The 25971-nt window shown below is 34.2% G+C and overlaps 1 protein-coding gene across 1 annotated transcript in view; it reads left to right on the top strand.

Annotated features, from left to right (window-relative positions):
- Positions 1-16228: 16228 nt before the first annotated feature.
- grap2b (GRB2 related adaptor protein 2b) overlaps positions 16229-25971 on the top strand; it is a 12022-nt gene continuing 2279 nt past the window's right edge. Inside the window, exons 1-3 of the mRNA XM_058777741.1 lie at positions 16229-16387; positions 23350-23446; positions 23629-23720. Of these exons, the coding sequence (XP_058633724.1) occupies positions 23369-23446; positions 23629-23720 (170 nt within the window). The 5' untranslated portion in view covers positions 16229-16387; positions 23350-23368. The remainder of the gene's footprint in view (positions 16388-23349; positions 23447-23628; positions 23721-25971) is intronic.

The following is a 25971-nucleotide window of genomic DNA, read 5'->3' as shown; positions in this document are numbered from 1 at the left end:
TCCGTCAGCTGGAAGAACATCTGTCACTGTCCCAAAACCGTCTGTGCTTCCTACCTAGACAGCATTTCTAGTGCGCGTCAGAAGCGCGCGCAGGGCGTAACGATCCCAGTTAACAAAGATGTGTCTAAGAACATTTAGCTAACATTCCCATTAAGTTCTGGAAACGTTATTTCTGAGCGTTTTTTAATATATTAAGAACGTTTCTTCTTGGTTATGTGAACGTCAGAGGAACAGTCCACTCAATCATTTTAGAAAACGAATGTTACATTTGAATGGTCTTTCAATTTTTAACACTCTTTTTTTATATATATTTAAATGGCGTTTTATTGGTTATGCGTGCATTACAGAAAATTTGCATTTTATTGTTTTGAAACCCTTATAAAAACTTTTTTTAAATGTTCAAAACGTCGAAAATATTCAGCAAATATTAGTAACGTCATGAGGACGTTCCAAGAACACTTGCTCTGAACATGACCAGACTGTATATCAAACATTAATCATGTTATAAGAACGTTCCATAAACAATATTTTAGTTTTTTTTTTTTTTTTGTCTGAAAAAATACATAATCATTGTAATATTAGGGAGACATTTCTAATCAATTATCTATATTTTTATAGAAATCATTAGCTATGGCTTAAAGACAAAAATATAAAGATTTCAACATTTATTAATCTTCATGTTGCTGCAAAAACAGATCACATTATTTTCTCTCGAGAAATTCTGAAGAATCATCATGCAATGCATATGATGGATGTACAGCTGTAAAAATGACATAATAGCATCATAACAGCAATCCATGTGACTTATGCACTATATTTCAAATCTGCTGAAGTCATATGAACATCATATGCTCTCAGAAGACTTCAAAGAAGTGTGGGTATATTAAAAAAAAAAAAAAAAAGATGCAATAAGATTCTTCAAAATTCATCCTTTCATTTTCCACAGGAAAAAAACAAACAAACAAAAAACACGTCTGGAGTGACACTAGATTGAGTAAATGTGACAGAATGATCATTTTATGAGAAAGTTTTCACTTCACAAGTAAAATCATCCCTTCACTGTACACTGTAAAAAATATTTTTCAAACTTGTAAATAAAACAAAGATTATTGGAGTACATATTTTTTTAAAAAAATGCTATTTCAGTCTTTCTACTTCAAGCTTTCACATTTAATTCAATGCATTACTCGCTGTTTCTTTGTAATTGTAATATTTCTTAGCAGTTTCTGAGTGAAACCTGTTTTGCAGTAAATCCTGCATCAGTTGCGTTCAGACTCAGCAGATGAAGCTCGGAGACGCTCACTGATTCTCTCTCTCTCACACACTTTAATAAACATGTCCATTAAGTGCTTTTGACACCAAACACAACAGCCAGATCAATTACATAATCATTCAGACTAAACAATAACGACACTCTGATTCCAGTCTGAAGTGATTTATTGAATCTCCTCAGACTGCAGACAGAACAGCTTGATTACATGTGTTCAATCATATCAGAGACCTTCAGACCGACTCTGGTGAAATCGATCGCCGTGCATCAAAGTTCAATCACACATCGTCACCTGAGGAGTGTAAAAACCAGCACTCCACAGCCATTAAATACCATTTACTTTAACTCCATCTCCACTGAATTAAAGTCAAGGCTAAGGACAGCAAGCTGCTTTCCTCTCACCTGACATAAGCATCAAATATTCAGCTGATCTGCAGGAATCATGAAATATAAATCAACAGAATGATTCGCTTCACTGAGAGTAATAAGAGTCTATATTCTTTTAATCAGATCAGTGTCACTTACGACTCTTACAGAATGTGTTTTATAAAGCAGCAGTGGGATGAATCCATGAAGGCATTGATATATTACAGTTTTTCTCAGTTGATCTGACACTCTTCTCCAATGCAATGTACTTGTTCTCAAAACAATTAGCACAGCCATCCAAACACAAAATAATCTTAAACAAACAGTTCAACTTTACAGCAAAATGAAGCACTGCAACTTTTTCTAGTTATGCGTTTATTAAAAGTAAATATTAACATTAAATGTATAGGTTTGTTCTCTAATGATTATAAAACATAGTCAGCTGTAGACGCACAAATGCACTAATGAAAATACATGTTTATTGTAATTCTTCAACAGGGAGTTTTGTTTTATAAATGTGACCCTGGACCACAAAACCAGTTTTAAGTCCCTGGGGTATATTTGTAGAAATAGCCAAAAATACATTGTACGGGTCAAAATTATCCATTTTTCTTTTATGAAAAAAATCATTAGGATATTAAGTAAAGATCATGTTCCATGAAGATATTTAGTGAATTTATAAAAACTTCATTTTTGATTAGTAATATGCATTGTTAAGAACTTAATTTAGACAACTTTAAAGGCGATTTTCTCAGTATTTAGATTTTTTTGCACCCTCAGATTCCAGATTTTCAAATAGTTGTATCTCTGCCAAATATTGTCCGATCCTAACAACCATACATCAATGGAGAGATTATTTATGAATCTTTCAGATGATGTAGACTCAATTTCGAAAAATTTACACTTATGACTGGTTTTGTGGTCTAGGGTCACATATACTGTGTATATCTAAAAAAAATAAAATAAAATCAGTTGCAGGTCATGTGAATGTGTTATGTGTCTTAACGAGCTAACTTAGATATAATTTAGTCAAATATATAGTCATGTTCCTAATGCTTATTTCAAATGTAGTATTCCTGATTGCTTCCATGTCTTCCATGGTCCTACATCTGCTCCCACACTTGCAGAAATTAGATGGTTTTACACTTCAAGCAGGTGTAAGTAGAGATTACTCAACATTTATTTGCAACATGTTTTATGTGTTGGTTCTGTTAGTGATGGTTGTGCTGTCTTTTTAAAAATTGTTTCAGGTATTCATCACTCCATCTGATGTCCAGCAGTCTCTACATTTGCCAGAGAACACAACTTATAATTCTTGGTATGTAAACAGTAAAGGTTTAGTACACCCTAAAATTAACATTAAGTCATCATTTACGCTATGGAAGCATATGGGTAGCAAAATTCAATTTGAAATAATTTCAAATTCAATTTGTGATATGCAAACTGGCAATGCATGTAAAATGGCAATGTATTTCTGTGATTTAATGTACATTTTCCCAAACATATGTGCAAAATTTAGTGCAAAATGAAAATTCAATTATATAATTTACATTTGCCATTTTCTACAATAGTTTTAATATGCAAATTAAAAACATATTTTAACGCTTTATAAGTTGCAAAATGAAAATGTATTACCCAAATTGATTAGATATGTTTAAAATGTCCAAGCAAAAACTGTAGCAAAATTTTCATTTAAATGCTGTTTTTCCTAAATGCATTTAGACTTAGGGGTAGGACACTTGGGTTTGCATTTTCATCATAATACCGCATGATAATTGTAGTAAAATGTAGTAATTTCAGAATGCATTCTGAGCCAAAGGTGCAGCAAAAGGGTAGCAAAATGGTGATTTAAATGTCTTTTATTTTTCTGAAATACATTGACACATATAAGACGTTTTAATTGCATTATCATTTAATACCCCATGATGAATATAAAGTCAATGTGAACATTCGAAATGCATTTGAAAATGCAACACACCCCTGACCTGTCAATCTTTAGGCTACATCAAGGTGGGGCTCGGCAACAGGACGCACAATAGGTCAATATTCATCGTTAACCAAACGCTTTCCACGCTGACTTAAACTATATTCATCATGGAGTATTTAATGAAAATGCAATTGAAATGTCTTATATGTAAGTGTCAATGCATTTAAGAAAAATAAAATACATTTAAATCACCATTTTGCTATCCTTCTGCTGCACCTCAGCATGCTCAGAATGCATACGGAAACTCTCACTGCATTGTGCTGCAATTATCATGCGGTATTATGATGAAAATGCAAACCCAAGTGTCCTACCCGGGAAGTCTAAATGCATTTAGGAAAAACAGCATTTAAATGATAATTTTGCTACAGTTTTTGCTTGGACATGTTAGACCTCTCTAATCAATTTGGGTAATACATTTTCATTTTGCAACTTATAAAGCATTAAAATATGTTTTTAATTTGTATATTAAAACTAGTGTAGGAAATGGCAAATGTAAATTACATAATGAAATTTTCATTTTCATTTTGCACTAAATATTGCACATATGTATGGGAAAATGTAAATTTAAATACAGAAAAACATTGCCATTTTGCATATTACATTTCAAACTGAATTTTGCTACCCATATGCTTCCATATTACGCAACCTGGCGTTGTTCTAATGCCGTATGACCTTCTTTGTTTTTCGGAACCACTAAAGGAGAATAAAAAAAAGAAAAAAAAAGCCTGCTCACGCTTGTCCATATAATGACAGTGATAGTGACCAGCATCAAGACATGTGACACATGTCATATATTCCAAGTGTTCTGGGGGAATACGATATGGTTTGGTGAAAAACAAACCGTAATTTTAATATATTGTTTAATGAAAGTCCTGACACTGACGTTGGTCTTTTGTGCTCGACTGTGCATTCATGAGATCCTATTATTATGCAGTTTATATCTATAGTTGTGGCCAAAAGTATTAGCAGTGACAAATTTTGTGTTTTGCAAAATTTGCTGCTTAAGCTGTTGTGGTGTTCATTCACATAATTTCTACAAGCATCGGCAGTGACATAATCTAGAAACAATGTGAATGAACACCACAACAGCTTAAGTAGCAAGCAGCAAATTTTGCAAAACACAAAATATGAAAATCACATCATTTATTCACCTGGCGTTGTTCTAATGCCAATACTTTTGGCCACAACTGAACAAAAGCATGCAAGTTGTGAGCAATAAAGATTAATTAGAAAGAGACATTAAATACAATACAAGTACTTACTTTTCTGAGGTGATTATATCTGTTGTGTTCATCTCAAGAAGTTATCACTCAAGAAGTCAGTCTTACTGTCATCTGACAACCAAAGTTCCAGTCTGGATATACTCCATGAAGAAAGTACACAGATATTTTTGGGGGGATTTCAAGGAGATATATTACATGTTGCAGTTTTATTAATCTTGATTTCTTTTGAGTGCTTTTTATGGGTGAATCGAAGTGAACTGTGGCGCTAATAGAATGTCATGAACACAGTCGTGCACAAAAGACCAACAGCCAAGGTCAGGATTTTCATTAAATAATACGTTAAATTTCTGTTTGTTTTCACCAAATCCTATCATATACCACCAGAAAACTTGGAATATATGACAGGTGTTGCATGGGATCATTCTGTGATAATTTTGCATAGTTTTTCAAAGCTTGATGCTGGTTGCTATTCACTGCTGTCTTATGGACGATTGCGTGTGGTATATTTTTGAAAATTTCTCCTTTAGTGGTCCGAAAAAGAAAGAATGGCATACTGCATTAGAACAACGCCAGGTGAATAAATGATGTGATTTTCATTTTTGGTAAGCTATCCCTAGGATGTTCATCTCTGTCTCTCAGCTCAATGCAGTCTGCAAAATATTATCAATGATCAAATTCATTTAAGATCAATTTCAAGAAAAGAGTACTGCACCCTACAGATGAACACTACCCAGAAAATGCTGCTTTGACAAAATAAATGAAATGGTGAACCCTGTAAATGGGATTTCCCTGCACAAATTTCAGAGTTAGTTTAATAGTTATGTTGAACTATGTATAGACAACTAAACAGAACCACAATGGAACCCACAATAGTTTATTTGAAGTATTTTCTTTTTTTTTTTTTCTTTTTCAGGTCAATCTCTAAGCAACCAGCGGTAGATGTTGAGCAGCCCAACTTTGTCTCTGGCCTTGCAGTGCTGTTTGTATTATTGTATGATTTCAACCTCCAGTATCAGGAAGAGGTGGCATGCACCCCTGCGACTGAGGTAAGACATTAGCATATTTGCCATTGATATATATGATAGTGAATTGTCACTAACTTGTCTTGACAGTATTTGTAAAGTACTTAAGTATTTTTTCACAAACATTTTATAAGTTGATTATAGAGCTAAATGATATATTGCCTATTTAACATGTAGTCATGTAATCATATCGCAAGTGTTGCAATTTACTGTGCTGTCTATATATATATATATATATATATATATATATATATATAGACATATACATATACATAATGTTCACTTGTTTTTTTGTTTTTTCTTTTCAGCCTTTTAGACCCTTCTCGACATCAACCCTGAATGTGCATCAAAAACCAAGAAAGGAAAAGTGACTTAAAAGAAGACTGGATGTGTGTACAAAAAGAACAGTACTGTAAACCCACAGGTTTCCTCTCTTCTGAAAAACTTTTAAAAATATATTTCTGAAAAACCTTTCCATTCTTTAAAAGTAAATAAGATTACTGCATTTTGAATTACTTGCTAATTGTTAACTGCATTTTACATGTTTTATTATATATATATATATATATATATATATATATATATAAACTAAAGCTGGAATTTCATCCAATATGTTCATATAAGGCAATGTTCTGGTCTTTTCTTCTAAATAAATAAATGTTTTAAAACTCAGAGAATGTTGTTTTCTCTTTTTTGTTGTGACTACTGTTATGAAAAGTATAATATTTTTAATTTTGTAAATCTAAGAGTACTGAAAGAAAAGCAGGAATTACAGTATTCCCTGTAAAAAAAAACAGTCCAATACTGTAAAAAATAAGTTATATAACAGAATAATACTGTATTTGGTAAATACAGTACAGAACTGTAAATGATGTATACAGTAGTAGTCCTGTAAAAATACAGTATGTGGCTGGCAACCCAGCTGCCAGTATTTTACTGTAAATTTACAATGAAAAGTTTTACAGTGTGCTATTGAGGTGTGATACGGGTAGGTTAGGGGCAGGTTTGGTGGTCTGGGTAGGTTTAAGGGTGGGTTAAGGTGTAAGGGATGGGTCAACAGTGTAATTATAAATGTAATTACAGAAATTAATTACAAATGTAATTACATATAGGTATTTTTAAATATATACAGTAAGCACAATGTAAAAACATGCATGTACACAATAAGTGAAATGTACCAAATGATTAATTTAAATGTAAGTAGATAGTAGTTAAGGCCACCTAATATAAAGTGGGACCGTGATATTGTTTTGGTTTTAGGACAATTTTGATGAAAGGTTTTGATCCACTTCAAATGTTGACTACTGCACACACACACACACACACACACACACACACTGTATACAGTACATGAATTGTCCTGAATTACTGATCTTGCCTTTCATTTACATCTCGAAGAGAATTTCATTGCATTTTATCTACGCTACATATTTGCTGTGCTTGCATTATAGGAGAAATAAAATCAGAAGGTTGAATCCATGCTTCACAAGCTCCTGTCTCAACATCTCCGCAGACCTCTTTCTTTGTGTCTGGTGATGTTGTTCTTGACCACCATGTGAACAATGCTTCCGTTCTATTCAAAACAATCTTGATTGTCCACCTGAATGATCCCAAACTTAAATTATGAAAAATGTTTGGACATTTGCTGTAAATAACTGAAGTTGTCCTATAGGACTATAAATGTGTACCATCAACAATCATAGCACAACACTTACTGTAAAGTCTACCCCGTCTAAAGTCTACGAAAATATACCATGTTCATTTGATAGAATGACAAATTACAGAGTTTTGTTTGTTGTGTTTGGACAAATGGTACATAAACGTTTGTGATTTGTGTAAAACCTTTTTTAAGATATTTTAAAGTATTGGTTGGTTGTATTAACTATTGTGAAAACATTTGAGAGTTTTGTGCACATTGTTTTGAGAAGATTATTTGCATGATTTGTAATTTGCATGAAATGAATGAAACCGTGCAACCTGTTTAGGACAATTACAAAGTATTCAGATCACTGTGTTACGGTTTTGAGAACAGTGACCTGAGTTTGGAGAAATGTGTCAATCGATTGAGAAAAACTGTTAATCAATGTTTCTCAGCTGCAGTGAACGGACAGAAGCGAGACGGTCTGTGTTGAGATGTGTGATATTGATTTACAAAGATTCAAAACACAAACCGCCTGCACATCACTGTTAAAACCAGAAAACTGTCAGCTCAGACGCCAATTACCGCGGTAAAATCATCAGCTTCTCCCACATTCACATTACAGGTTTCCTAAACACCATTGGTCAGACTAACAGATAGCCCCGCCCCCAAACTCATGTCATTGGCTGTCATTGGCCTAAACATGATTACTACACTGAACAAAAAAATGTTGTAGAAACTCAGAAATTGTTAGTAAATGTCACAAAGAATTACAAAGAGATGGCAATTAACACATTGATTTAAACATGAAATTCTGAAGTAGAAAGACTGAAATAGTATTTTGTGGCAAAACATACTCCAATAATCCTTATTTACAACTTTCAAACAATCATTTTTTACTGCAGCAGAGTTTAATCGATTCTGATTCAGGAGCAGAAATTTAATAACGGACAAAAACACTCTTTCTGTACGTACAACAATTATAGCATTATTGATCAAACTGAAAGAGCTATGCAGGAACAAAGCGTATTAACGAAATCCATCTATTCATCTCAGCAGGTGATAATTATAGTTTACAGACTTCATCAACATGCTGCTGACAGACGATCACATCAGCATCCGCTCAACACACAGACGCATGAGCAGCTGCTGCAGACGCTGATGGAGCAGGAGTGTGTGTGTGTGTGTGTGTGTGTGTGTGTGTGTGAGTGTGTGTGCACACGTCTGCATCTGCATGCGTGTGTCTGCACATGTTTCTGCAGGTGTCTGTATGTGCATACATGTCTACCCATGTGTCTGTGTCTATACTGTACTGTATGCGTGTGTCTGCACATGTCTACATCTGTATGTGAGTGTCTGTGCATGTTTTTGCAGGTGTCTGCTCATCTGTCTGTGCATGTCTGCAGGTTTCTGTGTGTCTCTTTGTGTGTCTGCAGGTGTCTGCATCTATAAGCACATATGCAAGTGTCTCTGAGCTGAGAGGAGATTCACTGCATCACTGTCCCAGTGAAACATCAGGACTCGTCTCACCAAATCCTCTCATGGGCTCAAAATCTACTATAATTACACACATCCAGCTGTTTCACTCAGATTCATAGTGCATCTATTTGACATTGGCAATAGAGAAAAACATGAGCCAATCAGTTAACAGGTAAAGTCCTGTACTATCTTACTTGAATCTGGTTTGACTCAGAAATACATTGGATTATGTGAGTAAAATGGGCTGTGAATGTTGTATATCACTGACGTTATCTGGGAATGCTGAATGTCCAAACGTTGCTGATCTGAAAATGTCAATTTCCACATCACTCTGCCTTATTTTGAGCAAGATTTATAATGTAACAAGCATTTAAACTGGCCAATGATCAATGCAAAGTTGATCAAAACTGAATTAACTATAGGCTATGCTTAGTTAAGGAGCACACAAAAGCTATAATCTGACATCGCATTGATTTGTGAGGCTTTTTTACCCTTTCTTTGCTTACACTCGTCCTGTGTGTGTTCAGAGGAAAACTCAGTGTTTTTCATACGTTATCATCATCTCACCCTCTTCACATCACTGTTATCCGTTCTCCAGGACGAACTCAATGATAATTACAGTTCACACTGCGTTCTGACGCTCAATAAAGTCATTCTGATTTCAGTCCACAGTAGTGAGAGTATTTGGTACGATCAAACATGCCACAGATCTCAGATTAAAAATAAGTGCAACTGAACAGAACGAGAAAACGAGAAGAGCTTTCTGAGCCAACAAAGCATTATCCAGTCTGAAATGCCAATTAGCATCTGAAAATATTGCAGACAGTAACAGAAGCGATTATACTGGCAGTGAAGAGTGAGGTCTGCTACTGAATCATGACAAATGAGCAACACTTCCTTCCTCACCATCTGCACTCACTGTGAGGAAACTGAGAAGAAAAAAACAATCCAGATCTGAAAGCATTTGACTTCAGAAAGTTGCACAATAACACACAACTCCAGTATTTATGAGATGACAGAAAATATCGTAGTTAGTGATGCTCACAAACACAAACGTGCACAAATTCACACATAAACAAAACGTGCATGCAGTTTAAAATAATAAGAGTTTAAAATATTTATATAAACAAATGAAACTATTTTATTATTATTTATTTAAATTATTTTATATATTTAGTGATTGACTTACTGATTTATTTTTATTTTGTGTATTATATAGTATAGTAGTCTTTATTTTGTTTAATGTTCATATAATTGCCAATGCTTTGTCAATACTGTACAAGTCTTGCCAATAAAGCTCAACTAAACTGAACTGAGAACTCTTACACGTGCACAGAATTCTAAAATGCTTGCTCTTTCTTCTGGTGTTGATGAATCACGTGAGTTTGACCGGAAGTGTGTGTCAGATGTTCCTCTGGCGCCCTCTAGCTTCTCACATCACAAACAACACACACCAGAAGAACGTTCTCTCTATGATTTTAAAGGGTTTTTCGCATTTAATTATTATAACTTTAAGCAATTACGTTTTCCTAATATATAAGGCGTTACGATGTTTTAAAGTATAACCCTATTGACTCAAAAATAAATCTGTTATAAAAAAACTTAAACTCTACTTTAACCCTCAAAACACTTTTAAGACCATAATTTATCCGATTTCTATTTGTGCATATTTTGTAGTAGCATATTTTATATTTACAAAATAATAATAATAATAATAATAATTACTGCCCCTGATGTGTTTTAGTTAATCAAGAACTTGCATCAATTTCTTGTGCTTAACCCTAAAACAGGCAATGTGCACCACGAGATATACTTGGCATTCCCCATCAGTGGTTAGTCACAGAAATCACATGAAATTCTCAAGCCCCTTGAAAAAATATATATCTCGGAGAAGTGGGGTGGGGGGTGGATGGGGGATATAAATAGCATCAAGGAGAGCATATCGCCATCAGTAGAAATCACATTCCAGGGTCCGATTTCAAAATAGTTTTCACAGGCTGAATCTTGAGTTTGTAAGCTTTCCAATGATATATACCCCGGTTTCACAGACAAGGCTTAAGCCTAGTCCTAGACTAAAATAATCCTGAGCTGTTTCAACTGAAATAAGCTTGCATTGACTGAACACATCAGTGCCTTTGTTTTGTCTCAAGATGTTTTTTTGTTTTTTTTCTAAGCATGTTTATAAAAATGTCCTAATTGAACTATGGCCTAATCCTGTCTGTGAAACCGGACCATAGTTTGACAACATTAGATCAGGTTAAGTATAGGATATAATTGTTTTAAACATGCAGTGGCAAGTACAGGTTTATGACTTGGTCCTTTTTTTATACCCAAAGAAGGCAACGTGTACTGGGAGACACAACTCATAAAAATCTCATCCAAAAAATATAAGATAAAAAATATAATTCAAAAATTAATTTTGGATATGTTTACTAAAGTCCAGATGATATAAAAAATAAAAATAAAAATTTTTGGGTTTTTTTAATGTTTGCAGAAAAGATTGCAGTGATGTTCATGGAACTTTGAAATGTTTGTTTTGTTGTTAATAGAAAATGTTTTTAGAACATATTTTTGTTAGTTGGTTAGAATTGAGTTAAATAAAACAACTGTGTTTTTATGTGTTTTATTAAAGGTTCCGACAAAATGCAACTTTTTAAATGCAATTTCTAAAAAATAAATTAATAGGCCTAATATAAATATGTAAATATTTAGTTCACACTATATTATGGTTGAATGCCACATCTGCTTAACAACAGGGAAAAGGCCAAATAAACTCTAAATAAAATTTTATTTCAAAGTTTTTACATGCAGATATTTTTTGAATGTTTAGTGATTCAATCACTCAAAAAATCATAAAATGTCTTGTTCCTGAATGAATCAGAAATGAAGCTGATCTTCACAGCAGGAATGTTGAGAGAATGTTTTCTATGTTGAAATTTACATTATAAACATTGTATCATTATGTCAACAGAAATTAATGACATCATAAATGGACAGTTTTAAAACTGAAGTTTGGGGTGTGAGGCAGGTCTTTCATAGATCGTATCTTTTTTCAGTCACATTGAGATCGTACTGGACTCACACATACAGACGTCCTCCTGCTGTACGACTGATGAACGAATGCAGACAGAAGAATGCCTTCAGAGTTTAACCAAGTGATTCCAGAGCCACATGGGACAGATAGCCTACGACCAATCAGAAAATCAGAAAGCAGCTTTTGTTTCCATGCCGATAGCCACATAAGAGTGTTGACAGGATTCATATATCAGCTGAGACACATGTCAATCATAGTGAAGAGAAGCAACAAACCAGAACACTTTAAACACAGAGAGAGAGAGAGAGAGAGAGAGAGAGAGAAACCACAAGACCACAGTGAGAGACAGGACTCTTTAAAGGAAGGTTCTTCATTGGCATTGATGTTTTCATGAACATTTCACAATCAGCGTTCTTTGGGAACCTTTAATTTTAAGAGTGCTTTACATGCTCATGTCCTTCATATAACGTGTGTGTGTGTGTGTGTGTGTGTGTGTGTGTGTGTGTGTGTGTGTGTGTGTGTGTGTGTGTGTGCATGTTTACGTGGTATATGAGGACACAAACTTGTATAATGTCATGGGTAGTACAGAGGTATTACAACATGGAGATGATTTATGTGGACACTTTTGGTGTCCCCGTAATTCAAAAGCCTCAAAAATCATTTTTGAAAATCCAAAACTGCACAAAAGTTTCCTGTGAGCAGGACTTATTGTCGGATCTTGAAGACTCATCCAAAAGATCCCACTGCTTTTTCTTTTGCTGGATGATTCGTCGCAGTCATTGTCAGTCAATCAAAAAAGGATTCTGTGTGCTGCTCTTACTGCTGCCAAAAAGGTTATTTTAAAATTGTGGTTGGATCCATCTGCCCCAGTTAGATTGACGTGGATGTCATACTTGCTGGACATTGCTCTTTTGGAGTGTACCACAGCCAGAACACATGGTGCACACAGAGCTGGGTAGTAACTGATTACATGTGATCTGGATTACGTAATCAGATTCCAAAAATGAAGTACTTGTAATTAGAGTAAGTTACATTTTAAAATACTCGTAATCAGACTACAGTTACATTTTATGGATTACATGATTACATATTATGTCTTTTTCATCTTTTAAAATTTCCTCTCTAAAATAGCCTACCGATTATATACATAGTGTATATATAGTCCAGTTTTGTGGACATTCATTCATTTGACCACTGGATTTACAAAAATCATTTCAGGTTTAAGAAGAGTTTCAAGATTGCATCAACTACTGATGAACACATTCATTTTTATTTCAATTATTACTCTGTAGGTTTTTTAACCATTTATTATTAATTGTAGGCTAACTAATTAAAATGCACATATTCACGTTATTTTTTAGTTACATGTAATTTCAAAACTTTTTTGTCATCTGAACTTTATTCACCAAATATATTTGCTTTAAGTGCTCCTGAGATTTTAAAATACATATTTCAATAATTAAGCATCACATTTGCATGTTGATTAATGTTCACATGGCATGCAGGTAAATAAAAATATTTCATCTTTTTTTAGTAAGTGTTCTATTTAGAACAAAGATTTTAGAAATACAAACACGGTTCACTCCTATACTTATGAATGGGAGAAACTGTAACGCGCAATATGGAGGAATAGTCCCACCTTCTAAATGAAAGAGCCAGATTTCCCATAGAAACCTGACTAGAGTCAATGCACATGCGCATTTGACACATATTTCAATATCGTATTATTGTAGAAATGTAGCAAATTCGTCTTGTTCATTTTTGTATTATGTCAGATATTGAGCTTAAGTTGAACAGTTTTGTAAAGAGCATGTAAGCGTGCAGATGGCTTATAGCTACATTGAGTTTTGCCGTTGTGTCTGAATGACAAACAAATGTTTTCATTGAATGCATTTTGTGTCAAAGCTATGATAAATGATCCACAGTTTAGCTCACGTAGATAATGTTGTGCTTCACTGTGTTTTTAACAAAAACATCATTAGCTATGGTTGCAAGTTCCTCATTACTAAAATAGTTAAACAATTTGCAAACAGCATTGCAAAGTTGTGTGGTTGGTATTGCAGCTCTCAGCCTGCGGTTAGAAGCAGAGTTTCTTATTACTATGACATGCATGTGGACTTACAAAGATCTGCTCTTTGGCACAATAACGTATTATATAGCATTAGCATTAAATTGCATTAGTATACGATTGCAAACATACATCACAACGTCAAAACTAAACACCAGCTATCAAATACTTTAGTCAAATACATATTCTTCTGTCGAATCAAACTGAAGATGGCATACAGACTGCTGCACTTCCTACAGAGAACACTAGTGAGATCACTTCAAATCACTGTCACACAAACCTCAGAATTAGGAATTCTTTTGTAACGTCTATTACAGCACATGACATAAATAGAGGAGTGCAGATACAGTGAACTTCAGCGGAATTCTAAGAATATACACTACCTTAAAGAGATCTTACAGCAAGGCAAGGCAAGTTTATTTATATAGCACATTTCATACACAGTGGAAATTCAAAGTGCTTTACATAAAAGGAAGTGAAAAAGTCACAACAATAAAAACAAGGAATTAAAAAATAATAATAAAAACAAGATATAAAATTGATTTAAAAAGAAAATGCAGTTGGGACGTAGCACAGTGCTCATTTAACAAATGCACAGCTAAACAGATGAGTTTTGAGTCTGGATTTAAATGTTTCAGCACATCTGATCTCATCTGGAAGCTGGTTCCAGCTGCGGGCAGCATAATAGCTAAAAGCAGACTCCCCTTGTTTTGTGTGAACCCTTGGTATTTCTAACTGACTCGATCCTAATGATCTGAGTGGTCTGTTAGGTTTATATTCAGTGAGCATATCTGCAATGTATTTAGGTCCTAGGCCATTGAGTGATTTATAAACGAGTAAAAGTACTTTAAAATCAATCCTAAATGTAACTGGAAGCCAGTGTAAGGACCTGAGGACTGGTGTGATATGCTCAGATTTTCTGGTTCTAGTCAGAATCCTGGCAGCAGCGTTCTGGATGAGCTGCAGCTGTCTAATGCTCTTCTTCGAAGGAGACCATTACAATAATCCACCTGCTGGTGATAAAGTCTTGACTGGTAACAGAATATCTAATTCTTGCAATGTTTTTGAGATGATAGTATGCTGATTTAGTTACTGCTTTGATATGACTACTAAAACTAAGATCTGTCTCCAGAATCACCCCAAGATTCTTGACTTGATTTTTAGTTGTTTGACCGCTAAAGTCAAGGTATGCTTTCACCTTTGAACTTCATCTTTGTTTCCATGAAAAGCACTAGAGATGAAAAGTTCAAATACCCTCAAGTTTGAATTGAATATGAACACACAATAATAGAGTATAATTACTGTACACTAAACAATAAATAAATTCAGCATCCTCTGCCAAATTACATGTGCAATCACGTGTTAAAGTCACATATGAAATATGTGAAACACATGTGAAACACGCGGTGTATAATGAGCTACTGTGTATAGAATAGAGAAAAGTGCTGCTATTATGTTCAGTGATTGGGAGAAATGAATCAGATATAGTGTGTTAGCAATTGATTAATTATAAGAAGTGATTACTCCAGCCCCTGCGTGTCACATCAATAACGACAGGCCTATAATGTTGAAACAATGCGGGAAACAGTTGTGACTGGTAGTTTCGGTGAGCGGTGAGATGTGTCGCTGTACGGGAAACAAACCCCTGGTGATTCTAGTGAATGTGTGAAATCACCCAAAAAATGAAAACCGTGCAAAATAAGCCAGTCAACCAAAATTACAGAAGTACAAATATACTGAACATATGTCTGTCGGACCAAACTGTGTTCATACGGACAGGAAGCGTGCGTGCGTGTGTGTGTGTGTGTGTGTGTGTGTGTGTGTGTGCTTGTTTAACTATACTTGTGAGAACCAAATGTCCTCACTTATATAGAGAAATATCATGATAGCCTCCTAGTGTGAAAGTGTTTACTGGTCCTTACTAGTTAAAAAGTCTAATAAATCGATTAAACTATTTTTGTATTTAAAGTTTTGCACAAGTTTGTGATGGTTTGTTCAGAGCTACAGCTCAGCTAAAAATATATAAGATTAACATGACAGAAAAACAAATGAAGTCTATGAGATGAGTGTGTGTGAGTTTGTGTGAATGTGTGTGTGTGTGTTCGCAGTGGGAGGGGAAGATGATTTACACTTTCTATTTCCCCTTTTTACAGTCATGCATGAGCGTGTCGTGTTGAATGTGATAAGCTTGACTTCTGTTCTTCCTCCCAATGTTGTGAAATAATATTTGAGCGCGGAGCTGCAGGTGAAGCTGACACCGTGAGGCTCAGACGACAGACAGATCATCGTTTCATGAGCTGTAAGTACAACGATCTTTCTAGATTCACACGATCCTTCAGTATCTGAGCGTTCAGCGGTAACAAGGAGGAATGAACACGAGAGAGATAAAAATGTTTTTGCTGATGACAAAATCACTCATCTAGAGTCTGTTAAAGGGGAAACTGAGGCTAGAATCACAGGATGTCAGTAACTTTGAGTCAAACTTACACAAATGCTTGCTTTTGTTATTTTAATTTAAAATATGTTGACACAAAAAAGCACACTGACACCAGACAAGAGTCAGAAGGCAGATTTGGACTAGAAGACTCAACTGTGTTATCAGAACAAGAGTATTTTAAAGAAATATCAAGTTAGGGGCAAGTTGTCACATGTTTTATATGCTGTAATTTTAACATATTTTAATAGAAAAAAAAATAAAGCTAAAGGAATAACAACTTAGTAAATTTAATAAATTAGCAAAATAAATAAATCTACTGAACAATATAAAGTGAAGCGTGACAACTAGCCCCGCTATTTCACAGAGCTGACACATGTCAGAGGTTCACACACTGAGCCGTTATTTTGCAAGATTCCAGTTTTACACTGAGATCAAATGTGTGTTTCGGTGAAGCAAATCTGCCTGTGATCCGTGAGCAAAAATGATACACAAGTGAGATGAAAGGCTTTGCATTGTTGCAGCTGCAGCGCTGCAGAAATGCACGGAAGCAGGTGAGCAGAGCACGAGCTGCTTGCAGTACAAACCTCGGACGAACACGTCACCGCATTCAGGGGAAATTCAGCCTCAGAAGCACATACAGAAGCTTCACAAACCCTCTGCAGAATATACAAAATCTACATCATTTTAACAGAATAAAGTTGAGGTCAAAAGTTGTCAACCCCCTTTCAGAATATGCAAAATGTTAATTATTTTACCAAAATAAGAGGGGTCATACAAAATGCATGTTATTGTTACTGACCTGTAGAAGATATGTCACATAAAAGATGTTTTGGACTCATGAACAACTATCACTAAACTAAAAAACACAGCTGTGGATCATTCAGGAAACAACACAGTATTAAGAATCAAGGGGATGTAAACTTTTGAACGGGCTCATTTTTATAAATTCAATTATAAATTATATTTTCTCTTATGGACTATATGTAAACATCTTTTATGTGTAATATCTTATTGGTAAAATAATTAACATTTTGCAGATTCTGAAAGGGGGGTGAAAACTTTTGACCTCAACTGTGAGTGGTATCATGAAAACTGCATGTTATTTGTTACTTAGTACTGCCCTGAATCAGCTGTTTCACATAACAGTTATATATTTACCATATAAGACAAAATAGACAAAAAGTTGAATTATCCTTAAATTGTAATACCGTGTGTCGTTACCTGGATGATCCACGGCTGTTTTTATGTTTCGTGATAGTTATTCATGAGCAGTTCATCTGCACGCTGTTCTTCAGAAATATCCTCCAGCTCTGGTTTTCCAGCATCTTTTGTGTCTTTGACCCCTTTCCAACAGTGAACGTATGATTTTGAGATTCATCTTTTCACACTGAGGACAATTGATGGACTCAAACACAACTATTACAAAGATGAAAACATTCACTGATGCTCCAGAAGGAAATACAACGCATTAAGAGCCGGGGGTTGAAAACTTATGAACAGAATGATGATGTATAGCCTGTATGTTTCTTATTTTATTTTTATTTTTGTCATGTAGTACTACGTTTCCCAGAAGACAAAGTAAGATCCAATTCAAAATGTTTACCCACCCCCTTAAATTAAAAGTTCAAAGTCACTTCAATGTGGAATTTTATTTTAAAAAGTTGAATTTTTACTTTTCAATGCTTAAATTTATTTACACATGGAAACGTTTCGGTCAGATGGCTTTGACTTTTAATTGAATGCAGTTTTGACGCAACATTCATACTTTAACCACTACGATTTCTCAACCATGATGTTGTCAAAGTTGTAAGAAGTCCTGAGAAATTATGCTTTTCTTAAATTGTTCTCAAACAGAAGAAGTCACTTACACAAACTTCTGTATGAAAAGCAACCCGTTTAATCATAATTTCATAATGTCCTAACTAAAATAAATTCAGCGGCCTTATTAGTACTTAAATAAATAAATGCACTGCTGCAAGTGAAATTCTAATTTATTGATTTACAATTTTTTGTTTGTTTGTTTTTACAATTGCTAAGACTCAAGCGCAATATGTAGGTCACTTTATCAAAACTCTTCACACATAACCAACTTTGATCTTGGCACAGCAGTTATTTCACATTCAAAAATGCAGTTAAACTATAGTTTATATACACTTCATACATGTTTCAGATCAACTCATTATTTTATAACAATAAAGGTTTTCACTCAACAAACACACTTTATCACTCATAAAACAATAACACTTTATAATAACTTGCATTAATAAATCATTAACAAATATTATATAATGTTTAACTAATCATTACTTAATATATATTCACATGTCTAGAAATATGAGATGATGTGCTTGTTAATGTTAACTAATGAACTTATTAAACATTACCAAATGATTAACAGATCATTATTTAGAAAAAAATATATATAATAATCTGTCTGTAAAGGTCATATATTTGGTTTGTTGTGTAGACTTCTACTGTTTACACATCTTAAAAATAATTTATTAATTATTTGTTAATGTTTTTTGCAGCACCTAATCTAAAGTGGAAACTATTCATTAATTGTAAATGTTTATAAACCTTTATGAGCAGCCATTCTGATGACAAAAAGTGTCCCAAATGACCTGAATTCACCCTATTTTCACATATTTACAAATCATTTATTAATCATTCGTTCATGTTTTTGCAGTAGCCAATCTAAAGTGGACACTATTCATCATTTGTAAATGTTTATAAACATTTACAATTTTTTTAGTATCTTTATTGGCACTGGACTTTCAGCTACTTTAACAATGTTTGTGTAAAGGGTGGTTAGTTAAATTTAGCTAAATGCTTGGTAAAGACATATAACACATTGTAATTTGGGTGCAAAACATCTTTTTATCACCTCGATACTTATATTAGTGGACTATTGTGTGTCATTAAACAGAATATTCCTTGAGTCATACATCAACGTGGGGGGGGGGGTCAAGAAAATACTTCATTTATTCCATCTTACCCATATCACACCTCAACAGCAGCAAAGGTTTAACAAAAGCTTTTAATAATTGTATAACATCTGTTAAAATCATTTGTAGATTTTCAAGACATATGCATTTTAGAAGTTTAATGAGATTTGTAATCATTTTAATTTACATGAAATGTTGATTATTAGATAATGGGCAACATTTTACAATAAGGTGTCATTTGTTAACATTAGTTAATGTATTAATTAACATGAACAAACAATGAGCAATGCATTTATTACACTATTTATTAATTTTTGTTCATGTTAGTTAATGAAAATACAGTTGTTCATTGTTTATTCATGTTAGTTCACAGTGCATTGACTAATGTTAACAAACACAGCTTGTGATTTTAATAATGCGTTAGTAAATGCTGAAATTAACATTAATAAATGCTGTAGAAGAATTGTTCATTCTTAGCTCATGTTTGCTAATGTTGTTAACTAATGAACCTTACTGTAAAGTGTTACCAGGTAATGTTTAAAACATTTATTATTAAACATTAACAAGCACGTTATTATTTTGCATCTCTAGATATGTGAATGTATATGAACTAATGATCTGTTAAGCATTACATAATGTTTGTTAATGATTTATTAATGAAATTTATTACAGATGGTAATAACTAAGATTAACACCCATATAGTTGTTCGGCTAAACTGAACTGTGTATAATTGTTTAGATTCAGAACAAGAAGAGCATGAAAACATGCAAACTGGCACTCTCTGAAGACACAAAGAGTCTGGTGCAGTGAGAAAAGACGCAATTTGAAAGATGTAGTTATTGAAAGCAATTTGTGCCAAAGCAGTGATAAATGATCCAGAGTTTAGCCACATAGACTGCTGTTGTGCTCACCATGTGAAGAGTTTTGAAAAAGTGACAAGAATTGAGAAATGTGTCCTGATGGCAAACGTAATTAAACCTTTTGATGAGCTTTTGATCATTAGAAGCCAGAAGACATAAAGAGCTTTATTGCCAAGTATGTTAGCACATACAAGAAATTTGTTCTGGTGACAGAAGCTTACAACAACCCACAGATTATAAAAAATAAAAATAAGGATAAGTAAATAAAACACACACACACATACACAATAGACACAAATTACATGTGCTATAGATGGAATAAGATGTAGGGATGGACTAAGATAGTTGGTATAATATAAAAATATGTGATAATTTTATTGCGCAGTGGGAAGAGCATTTAATCACATCAGCCTAATATTGAGTGCAATTTATAACTTTGAAAACTGGGAAGTGGATTTTTACTTCCCGGCATGCTTTGTAGGACTTGATAAAGTAAATGCTGAAATTCAGTGTTATTTTCAGTGAAGGAACGGAGCTGATAGTGCCGTATGCTGTTGTGTTTGACATTTAAAGACAGTTTCTGTCGTGCTGAAGTTTTCCTGTGGTTGGCGTCGTGCTGAAGAGCAGAGCTCAGGGTTTGATTGTGGGTGGATACACTGACATACGGCTGCGTCCACTCGCTGTAAATACTGCCTCTGCAGACAGCATGCGGGGAGGAGGGGACACGCCGAATCCAGTGATTGTGTCACATCGTGTCTCCAGAAAATGGCTGATTTCTGAAGGCGGCATAGATGTGTCCTTCATTCTCTGAGACATCCCACTGCTGTTTTTAATTCTGTAGTAGCAAAAAAATAAAGATGGCATCTGAAAGTTGCGGTTGACGGTCAGTTTGTTTGTAAATGTACGTTTTTGAGCAACTTTTCTCACTTTTGATGTCAGTTCTAGTGAGAAATTACACTGTAAAAAGTGATAAGTTGACTTAACTTAAAAAAAATTGCGGAAACCCGTTGCCTTACAGTTATTAAGTAAATAATAATTTTTTTAAAAATTAACTGAAACTTTTAAAAAAAGTTCATTTTAACTGAAATAGATTACTTGGTTCTAAGGCATTTCCCCAATTACTTAACTTAATTTTTGAGTAATGAACATTACGCAACAAATTATAAAGTTCCTCTAAGTCAAAGTAGTTTTTTGGTTGAACATAATTTCATTAAAAGATGTTACAACTCAAAAAGACTGATGCAAACTGTTCTGTATTTTTATTTATTTATTTATTTTGAGCCTAAACGTTTGTTTTTTGGAGAGACAGTTGTTGTTGTTTTTTTGGCATCCCAGCTAACTAAAATATTATCTAAGAATATTTTACCTTCCCATTATGTTATGAAAATGTTATTTCTGAATGATCTCAGAACGTTCACTTTTTTCAATGTTTTAAAAATGTATTTTCTTCATTGTGTCAACTTTACATAGAACTTTAAAGGAATGTTCAATTGTATCATTTTGCAAACATTGTGGAAGAGTTATTTTTGTTCTCTGAACCATCTGAAGCAGGGAGTGATTAGTAACATTTAAAAAAAACAAACAAACAAACAGATGAATGGCCAACTAAAATGTTTATTATAAAAAAAAAAACATTTCATTATTGATGTATAAATATTGTTTTGATAACATTGACATTAACTTGAGCCATCAATGTGGAACATTTATTTTTTAATTATAATTTAATTAATTTAATTTAATTAATTAATATAAAATTCCAAGCACCACAAAACTGCTCGTCCCCACAGCCAGGTACAGAGGGAAAGTGATTTATTTAGAGGCTTTTCTACCATTTAAAATACAATAATGTATTCATAACTGTCAAATATATGATATAAACGGCTTAAAAAACAAAAACAAAATGCTGAATAAATGTTATAAAATATATAATGGAAGTAGTGGTCCCCTGGAGTCGTGTCACTGATGTTACCATTTAACAAAAATCATTTATTTTTAAATAAAAATCACACTGATGACATCACATGACTTCCTTCTTCCTATTTTCTGAAGATCTGTGAAGAAAGGCCCATGAAGAGTCCACTCTTTTCAGTCTCAGTCTCTTTTCAGTTATCAGAAATTTTCTCATTTATCTCATGATTTCATATAAAGCTTTTAGTTGAACTCACTGGTATGACCTGCTTTATTGATAGGGAATTATATATATTAAAAAAAACTAGAATACAAATGGATTAAACTGCTTAATTTAGCAAGTATACCATGATCGACTGCATGTGGCTTGATACCTTGCAGCAGACATTTTATGAAATCCATTTTTCATGAAAATTGTCACTGATGTTACTCTCACGGTGTCACCTTCCTTACAGCTAAATAAATGCATTAAAAAAGATAAAAAATCATTAAGCTGTCATTTATGCGTATTCATGAAGTCAAAAGTTAATCTAATAATGTGGTCTAAGTTTAAATGTTAGAAAAATAAATACATTTTAAGACATCTCGTCATATCAAAAGTGGACATTTCTGTAGAATGACCCTCATAACTTGACCTCATAAGCCAGAATGTTATCAGAACGTTTCCTATTAGCTGGACGTCGTTTTGGTTGTTTATAGGTCACCGGTTGTGTGAGCTTCCGATCAGAGGCGGTGTTGTGATGTCTGGTGTCTTAGTGAACATATAACTGAAAATGTGCTGTTAGTCGTGACCAAACACAGTTTAAACTGCAGTGGATGTCACCGGCTGTGTGAGTTCAGCCCGGAGTGATTGAGCAAAAGAAGAAAGACTGACAGAGATAGTTCATTCACTCACCCTCAGCGCTCAGGACAGAAAGTCAGACGGGGTTTGAGTGACACGAGGGTCAGTAGACGGCACAGCTGTGATGTTTGGGTGATCTGTCTCTTTCATGTGGTTGTGCTTTAGTGTGAGTGTTCGGCTGGTTACGCTGTGAATGTCTGCAGTGCTTAACTGGCATGTGGTTTGATGCGTTCTTGACTATCTAAAGTTGCTATTGTTTCTCGTTCTAGTCTCTGAGGTGTCTCCGTCATGGAGGCGACAGGGAAATATGACTTCGCCGCCACAGCAGAGGACGAGCTGAGCTTCAGGAAGGGAGATATAATCAAGGTGTGTTTCAACATTTACATCAGCAGCTCACTGTATGCACTGTTTAGTACAGTATCACATATCCACCGATACATGCACTCAACTCATTCAGTTATTCTGACACGTTCAGATACTTTAAACCAGAGTTTGTCTATTCCTCAGCAGCTCTTTCAGTGGTTTAATCATCACATGCTACTCTGTAGATTTTAGGCACCAATGATGAATGGTTCAAAGCAGAAATAAACGGCATGGAGGGATTCGTTCCTCGGAATTACATCAACATCCACTTCCCCAGGTAACAGACGTCACATCTCACTGAAACACCACTGCCAGAGTCTGTGGCAAGCCACTTTAACATTGAAGTGTACTAGTATCTATGTTCATGCTACTAGTACTTATTTTTAGCTGCTAGTGTCTATTCCATTACACTGTAAAAAATGAAAAGTTGACTTAACTTGCTGCACAGCTTTTTTGAGTTTACTCAACTTTGGACCAAATTGTTCACTCAACCCAAGTCACTAAGAGTAAAGTCACATGTCTCTTTTTTTGTTCGGCTAACACAGTTTTGTTAGTTAAAAAGACTTGTAATGCTTTTTCAATGTGCCTCAAATTATGTTCTGTGAACTTTTTTTTACTTGTTTACAAATGACAAACATCAATGGAAAAGTTAGCGAACTTAAAATAAAAAACAATTACCAGCTTCAGTAGATTTTTGAGTTTGCTCAACTTATTTTTGTGAGAGATTCCCAATTTTTTGTTGTATAAACTTAAAACGACAAGTTGAGAAAACTTAAAATTTTAAGTTGGCTAAACTTTTTTTTTTTTTACAGTGTAATAAGTAGGCAATATTGTCTTTGTTTGTAAGACAACTTACAAGACTAATATATCCAGAAAACAGACAGCTACTGATTAGCAAGCTCTACAAGACTATAGACCAGGGTTGGGCAAACTCGGCCCCTTCCAGGCCACTTTCCTTCAGAGTTTAGTTCCAATGCACCTGAACCAGCTAATCATTGTCTTCAAGACTACTAGAAGGATACAGGCAGGTGAGTTTTATCAGGGTTGGATCAAATCTCTGCAGGAAAGTGGTCTGGAAGGCCCAAGTTTGCCCATCACTGCTATAGACACTAGCAAGGAGGATGCACACAAAACCAACCAGCAAAGACAAGAGGGAAAATGAGCACAATATAAGGGAGCCTGACAATACTAGTATACATTTATTAGCAAAGAGTACTTATTCAGTAGACACTGGTGCACATTTATTAGCTACTAGTACTTATTCATTTGATACTAGTACACATTTATTAGCAAATAGTGCTTATTCAGAAGATACTAATACACATTTATTAGCTACTAGTTTTTATTCAATTAATGATAGTACACATTTATTAGATATTAGTACTTATTCCAAATCAATTATAAAATGTGAAACGTGTTACTAGTAACAGCAGAATAATTACAAGTCACTACTGAAATAATTACTAGTATCAAACGTGGTATCTAATGAATAAGTACTAGTATCTTCTTCAGAAAGACCCTACCTAAAGCGCTAGTACCTGAAGCATAAGTACTAGTACTTAATGGAACAAATACTAGTAGCTATTTAAGTACTAGTAGCATTAAACTGGATACACTAGTACATTTTAAGGGTTAAATGTTAAAACGGCTTGTCATAGAGAGCAAACGGAACAGTTTCAATATTCTGTTTGTGTAACACCAGATTGACCAATACACAAGAGATCATTGACACTCAGCACTGCATAGTTAGTTAGTGCTGTGCTCACTATCACTAGTGCTCAAAGTGATTTGAACAAACTCATAACACTAGTGTTACATTTAAGTGGAGGACTGGATTCCCATTCAAAGCTCTTGGTTTGATATTGGTTGATTTGGGCATGTAAGGCCGCGCTGCAGTTTAGCCGATCACATTCAGATCTGACTCTATTCCAGTAAACAGCTCTTCACAATCCAATCGACAGCCAGTGGATAAGATCAAGTCCCACTCTGTGGTTGTTTCTAGTTTTATGTGGTAGTAAAGAACCTTCGGTTTCATGCAGTTTTAAAGCCACATACATATATAAACTAAACTGACTGTGTGAACAGAGACTCAGTCGTTCTGGCTGTATAGAACTCACAATAATCTACAGAAACATGACTTGCTCCATCATTATGAGTCAAAGAGTTAACGAAAAACATCTGGATTTCTAGTTTCATTGTCAAAATATAATAAGTTGAATGGTTAAAAACCTGTTTTATCATTTTGAGACTGATTCAAACATATTTTACACAGTTAAAACCATTGCATTGTAAATAAGAACAAATAAAAATAAAACAGTGACATCTAGAGGAGAAGACTTGTAGTGATAGGATTTAGAAATAAATACAAAAGCCTGATCTGTGGCTTTTGAGAATCAACTAAAAATTCACTTTACTTTACTTTCATTTTGGGGGCTGGTGGACCACAAAATGCATTTATCATGACCAGTGGTTGATAGTATTTTCGTTAGCTTGTTACTGTACTTTACTTAAGTCCGTTTTTTAAGTAT

Source organism: Onychostoma macrolepis, chromosome 06 (assembly GCF_012432095.1).
Source record: "Onychostoma macrolepis isolate SWU-2019 chromosome 06, ASM1243209v1, whole genome shotgun sequence".
Lineage (NCBI taxonomy): Eukaryota > Metazoa > Chordata > Actinopteri > Cypriniformes > Cyprinidae > Onychostoma > Onychostoma macrolepis.
This window is presented reverse-complemented; position numbering and strand designations above follow the sequence as displayed.